The sequence below is a fragment of the Colias eurytheme genome, chromosome 14, assembly GCF_061535395.1.
Source record: "Colias eurytheme isolate Ceu_HAF_F1 chromosome 14, ilColEury1 Martin Lab GWU primary, whole genome shotgun sequence".
Classification (NCBI taxonomy): Eukaryota; Metazoa; Arthropoda; class Insecta; order Lepidoptera; family Pieridae; genus Colias; species Colias eurytheme.
In genome coordinates, this window is record NC_142993.1 from 5,991,523 (window position 1) to 5,998,702 (window position 7,180).

At 31.5% G+C, this 7,180-nt stretch overlaps 1 protein-coding gene across 1 annotated transcript; it reads right to left on the reverse strand.

Moving 5' to 3' along the window:
* Positions 1-1,045: 1,045 nt before the first annotated feature.
* Positions 1,046-5,619, reverse strand: LOC149902918 (uncharacterized). Its single transcript, XM_090109701.1, has 4 exons — positions 5,598-5,619; positions 2,742-2,991; positions 2,554-2,615; positions 1,046-2,479 (listed from the first exon to the last, which is right to left on the reverse strand). Exons 1-4 carry the CDS (start codon positions 5,617-5,619, stop codon positions 2,439-2,441), a joined length of 375 nt encoding a protein of 124 aa, XP_089965827.1. The 3' UTR covers positions 1,046-2,438.
* Between the last annotated feature and the right edge of the window lie 1,561 nt (positions 5,620-7,180).

Consider the following 7,180-nt stretch of genomic DNA (forward strand, 5'->3'; position numbering starts at 1 on the left):
GGAATAATAAAAAGGTTGTTGTGGAGTGCAATGAATTCAAATTCTGTATTTATGAATTTCAATACTCCTTGTTTTTAGTTTTAATACTTTACGAATATGAATGTTTTCGTAAAATCGTTATTAAACTTTTAAAAAGACATCTAGCTCAAATGACATTTACATAGATTTATCTAAACGTAAGAAATATTTAAATATTTAAATACTTAAAGTGTCTAGGCAGAAATGGAGATGGGCGGGCCTATAATACGAGATGTTTGTAGATTAAGTGACAATAGGTGGACCAACAGAATCTTGGAATGGCGTCCTTGGACCGGGCGAAGAAATGTTGGACGTCAGCCTGCTAGGCGGGCTGACGATATAGTGAAGGTATTGGGAAGAAAATAGATGCGGGTGGCAAAGAACAGAAAAGCATGGCGTGCCCATGAAGAGGCCTATACTCAACTTTGGGTTTAAACGGGTTGAGAAAGAAGAAAAAGAAAAGAAATATTTGAGGAAGTCTTGAAGCTTTTTTCGTGAAAGATGCAGTACATAATTATATCGAAAAATATACCAATAATTGTACACTGTACTGTGCTACAGAAGAAAATCGATCCCGGCACATTGTTTAGACACGCTAAGCTTAAGATAAACGCTTACGAAAACCATATTTCACAAGATTTAATCACCGCTTCGCCCGTCTTTGTTTAATTCCTAACGGCTTATAAGATAATCCACCGATACTCTGTCCACAAGCGATCTGTAAATCGATAATTTATTACTTATCCGGTAAAAATAACATTACCTGTTAATTTTATAGAGCCTATAAATAAAATAAATAAATATTAATTTCACCTATTGTTCATACCATCTAAAAGCACTTTTACTGACACTATGCTGTTCCATCTTAGATCATTTAATTAATGATCTAAGTTCATAGATACTGCTTTCCGAATCGGTGGTAAATGTAAATATTATGTTATGACGATTCAAAAGTGCTTCTAGAAGAAGTCTAATTGAATAAATAAATGTTCGAGTTTGAGTTTGAGCTTAAGACGATACACAAAAAAAAATCCACTGCTTGGCGGGCGGAGTCTAATAGCTCGCTATCGCGAACGCGGGTGTGCGCGAAGTCATTCTTGCAAACTCGTCGCGCTGCCGCTGGCCGACTCGGGACAAACATGTATGGAGTCGTCATACAGTTATAATATTGTTATACATTTATTCAATTGTTGATTTATTGGTTTTATTTTCTTGCTTATAAACAAATAATCTTCTTTCCAACAACTACTTAGACATTATTAATAATTATTATTATTTCGTAATGTTTACTTTATTACAAAATAATACAGGTTATAAATAATCTTTAAAATAACAAAAAATATTGTTACTCTGAAAAAATGAAATGGTACTCAATAACGCGGACTACTGAATTGATTTAGATAGAATTTGATGCTGACGTAGATATTACATCATGCCCAGAAATGAAAGGTACTATTTCTGAAAGAAGTTATAAACCCTAATTCTTCTCAGTCAAAGTCAAGAGTGGAAGATATCACTAATACAGTAAAACTGATGCGAAACTTTGGATGTTAATTTGTATATTTTTTTGTTAGTTGTTACTTAATCACGTCAAGACTACATTACCAATTTTGATAAAATATAGCTAATTGCCTGGATTTACACATAGGATACTTTTTATCCGAACTGAACACTTCTGTGGGATAAAACAGGATTCACGATATAACCTAATTCCACGCGGACAAAGCCGCGGTCGGAATGATATTTTTTTAAATAAAAAAATTGTTTAAAAAAAACACAAAATATATTGACGCATGTATTTATTTTTTGCACTCTATTATAATTGTAATTATTCATTACAAATAATCAAAATAAAATAGCCAGAACAAAGTTAGGCCCTGGTAGGGTAGGTAGGCAGGTACAGCAATGTGAGACGAACACTGGCTTATTTATACCAATAATAATGTACATATTATAAACATTAAATTAAGTTTACTTTCTAACAACAAAAATACATAATATTAGCTAATGTGAAAGCGAATCAACCAATCATCCCACAAAAATGAAATGTGCACACAAATATTCATCCAAATCGGTTCATGTCATTAGGAGGAGTGACTGCAGCGCCATCTTCCGGGCCCAATTGTGTTTACAGATCACCCAGGAACTCAATTTAATATACTTACACAAAATTTTTCGAAATGAAAACTCACATTACTATGTAAATATGAATATAAACCTGTTTTATTACTAAGCAATTTCCCGCACAGGTGTAGTAAGTATAAATGAAATAAATATCAACATCAAATTCTTTATACAACATACTTATCTACCACCTTCTAAGAAATGTAATTCTTGAAATTATTTCGTATTTTTTTTAAATATAATACTACTCCAATGAGCTCCTGTTCCATATTATGTCCGCCATACTTCCACTAAGTTCACCATGATTTTTTATTTCTTTGCACTTTGTTGCTTTTTGCTAAAAATGGAATCATGCGATAAAACCAGTAGAACGTTGATAACATACATTTTTGACTGAATAAAGGTACTTACGAAGGAGTGGGTTCACATTGTGAACAATCAGTGGGTTTATTTTCCTTCTGGATTCCGGATTTCTGAAAAGATTATCTATGCTATAAATGAAAAAATCTTACACATTCGTTATGTACTTAAAACAGGGGTACATATCAAACATCGTCTATAATACAATTATCATCAAATTTAAAATAAAACCAACTTACTTCATTAATTTGTTCCAATTGTAAGCATTCTTTTTCCTCCAACCTTTATGTTTCTTGTTCTTATTTTCTTTATTGTCCCCATTTGTCTCATTTTGTCTTATCGTGTTGTCACCCTTTTTTACGATTGCGCGAGCGACACAAGTTCCCCGTGTGACGGCCGTAGCGGGAATGACTCGTGCAGCGATCGGGGTAGGAAGGTACAGGGCGGCTCTCGCTATATTGGCTGGTCGCGCGCTAATTTCAAGTATTTCTTGTTTATTTCAAAACCATCGCATATTTCAAAATTCTAAATCGGTAGACGTATAGGTTGTATATTTTATAGTTAATATCCAAAAAGTCGTAACTTTACGTTTGTTATTTTGAAGATGCCAGAGATTATAAAAAAATAACAATGAGAACTTTGTATTTTTTTTCTATCGAGAAAATATCATGGAATCATGTTTCTAAAACGGTAGACGTATTGTGTTACTATTGAACTTTCTTGTCAAGAATTTTCATCACGACAACTTTAATAATATAAAAATTACGAAGGTTTAAAAAGGGCCGTAAATGTTAGAAAAATTAATTCATCACCTTAATATGAGGCTCTGGCTCTCTTGCTAGGCTAGGATAACCTTTGTTAAGTTTATTATTGTAGACTTAACAAAGGTTATCCTAGTCTAGAGTATATTTACTATTTACAATAATTTAATATTCAAGAATGTACGATGTTTACACATCATTACGTATGTAATTTCTACGTGTACTACGGGGTACTTAATATTCATAGACGTGATTTTAATGTGTTTTGTTATTTCTAAATTTACCATAAATGTTTACAAATTATTACGTAGATATAAACAACAATAAGGAAATATGTACTATCCTAAAAATACTCGAATCTTGTAAGGTTAATGATATCTACATTTAAAAATATATAATAATTTTAGTGTAACAGAGTTTTCCGGTTGTTGATCTTTGTATTCTGAATTTTCTTCAATCCCACTATGAGTCTCATTGAAAGACGAATACAATGTTTATTATTTTCATATTATACAATAATGTATCAACTACCAAGTGGGCGGAACATACGCGTAATAATATTATACAGAGTAATTAGTTGACCCGGCCAATGTTGTTTGGTTATGACACAGTTATCAATTAGAGGTAAAAAATAGTTTATGACCCACTATCATACGTACTGTAAAAAATATAAAATTGACCAATTTCTATAATATTTAGTTGACGGAAGTCGCGGGTTCGAGTCCCGCTTCGTGATCATATTTTTCTATTCTATAAAAATTTATATAAAATTGCTATTCAAGAAGGAGTTTGAATATGGATGAGAGTCTCTGTTAAAAATGTTAGGCAAATTTATGTAGTTTGAATTGAATAACTATAGTGATGTCTTTCTTTATTTCAATTTCAATTATAAAACACAGAAACCGAAATACCATGCATGCTCGCTGCATTCGATTCGCGTTTGCACCGAGAAGTGACAACAGTTTTTCTGAATATAGAGGATACATAAATACACTTTGCGAAATGACTACCGAAGCCTCAAAGGTGACGTGCTTCGTATATTTTTTTCCTATTAAAATGAACGGTTTGTATCTACCGTTGCACACAACAAACCTTTCAAACGCTGCATAATGTATAGTTCGTAGGCAAACACGAGCGTTTTACACAAACATTTTCACCAACAAAACAATAACATGTAAATGCATCCACTACACAAGAATCTCGGTATAAAAATCCCCATTTGTAAACAGAAAGTGCAATATAAATTTCTGCAGTGCCATAATCCTTTCTATTTATTCATTATTATAAATAACAGTAAAGCAATTTGCGAAAGGTGGCTAAGGAACGCTTCTGCAAACCGGAAGATATTTCCTTGTGAATTTATTATTCATCGCAGCACGAAAAGTTTAGAGAAATTCTCAGAGTTATACGAGAAAAATGTTGGCACAAACAGAATAAAGATGGCCGCGCGATAGATCTGCCCATTCGATTTATAAATATTGTTTGCCGACAAATAGCTGTGATTGTATAATATACTCTTTATATTTTTATTGAGATCTTCTTTTCAGAATTTATGTACTGACCTGTTTGAAAAATGTATTTTTTTTTATTTTTTTATGTCAAATTATGTTGTATTAATCATCGCTGACCTTTGTGTCAACTATGAGACAATTTATACAAAATAATAAATACGATAGTAAATCATAATATAAACCTGAAATATTCAAAATCAATTAAATTAAACGATTTATTTGTGAAACTACAAGATTGCGGTAATTGTTTTCTCAAATAATATACATAATTATTAAAATATTGCGGCCACCGCCTGTTCGAACTGATTAAAATACTTTAAACGTCCTAACATAAATTACATTAAATTACGGCATACATTATATTAAATTAATAGCCAGGCTATTTTCGATATTTCCAAATTATTACGGCATACATCTGCTTATTAAATTTTGCGATACAATTTAGTACAATTATAAATATGTTCTCACTTATTTCGTGTATAAATGATACGAATTTTGATATTTCTTAACTTTTTAATGAGCCAATTATAAGATTTAACAGTTAACAATACGAATACGAAACTTAATGAAGTCTCAAAATATAAAATATTCCAAAATGTTGTTGAGAATCGCTAAAAATAATCTCATCATTATTTCAGGCTTGTAAGGAAATTTAAAAGAACCACAAATCTCCACATAATTTAACAAAAAAAAACCTCTTATAAATATTTTAATGTAATCATTACTTTTGTATGTATATTTCTCAAATATTTTTCAAAGAACAATCTTCCTAAATTGGCAAAAGTTATTATCATAAATTCACTCTTTATTTTTCTTTACATACCTATTCTGTGTTGTGTATTCATGATTACGTTTTCTCTACTCTAGGTACACTTGGAATTATATTTATCATTATCATTTATTATTATAATAGCGATACCGATACATACAAAATTTAATATTTATTCTTTGCGAATGCTATCAAGTTGTAAAATAGTAATTATATTTGAAGAATTTTAATCCTACTAATATTATGAACGCGAATACGAATACGCCATGATGTATTTTTGTTACTCTTTCACGCGAAAACCACTGAACGCTATTTGATTATTTCCTATGATAATGGATATGCTATAGAAATATAGCTGTTTACTTTAACGCGGGTTAGCTACTATGAGATATGGATAGCTAACTTAGCAATAGAGGTATTTTCCTTTCAACTAATCGGTGGGTTTGAGGTGCAAGTTTATGATCCATGTAGTGTCAAATCGAACCGATCAAACAGCCAATTTCGCATCTTCAATTATCTATTTCAACCAAAGTTTTTATTCTTTTCTTTATTGTGCGCTTGGATGCTGAAAATAAATATAATTATAAACAATATAAAAAAGAAACGCTTTAATAAGTTAAATATAGAGTAAACCATGCATACGATTTGTTGTCGTTGACTGTCGGCTGTCGTTATTTCAGCGATACAAAGATAACCGACACTCAATTCTACATAATAATCCATATGCACATTTACCAAAATCTACGGCCAAAATCCTTTCATTTTTTCTCAAAATAAACAAAATGTTTACTTACGTAATTCTAATTATAGCATTTCTAAAACGCACGAAGGCTGTGGTTAGTATGAAATAAAAGTATCCATAATTGTTTTTCCCATTTTCTTTCGTCCCCATTAACCAGGCTCGTAATTTTATGAACCCTTGCATATGTCATTATAATTCAACATGTAATTAAAATTGACACCGATTCAAAATGGGATCCTCATTCGGGTTGTTGAACTATTTTTTTTTAACTTAACAATGTTGACTTGCATTCATATGACCCCATCTATAGTATTTAATATTATAAAGCGGAAGAGTTTGTTCATCAGAGTTTGTCAATCTCAGGAACTACTGGTCCGATTTGAAAAATTATTTCGGTGTTAGATAGCCGATTTATCGAGAAAGGCTGTATATTATCATCACGCTAAGACCGGAGTGGAGCAATGCGGGTAAAACCGCGGAGCACAGTATCATCATCACTTAGTATAAAACAAAGTCGCTTTCCCTGTCCCTATGTCCCTATGTCCCTATGTCCCTTTGTACGCTTAAATCTTTGAAACTACGCAACGGATTTTGATGCAGTTTTTTTTAATAGATAGAGTGTTTCAAGAGGAAGGTTTATATTTATAATAACATCCATTAAATAGTGGAGAAGTACTGTTATTTTTGAGGTTTCTAATGTGATGTCGTAAAAAATTACATTTTTTCCGCTTACATTGCAAACGCAGGCTGAACCCTACGAGTTTTATCAAAATAATGTACTAAGTATTATACACATTGAAAAGGTCTACAGAAAAGTCCGCGATGGTATATGTCTATCTCTTATGGATAACCCACAATAACTTTTTTTTGTCATTTACTTTTTACGACAAATAAT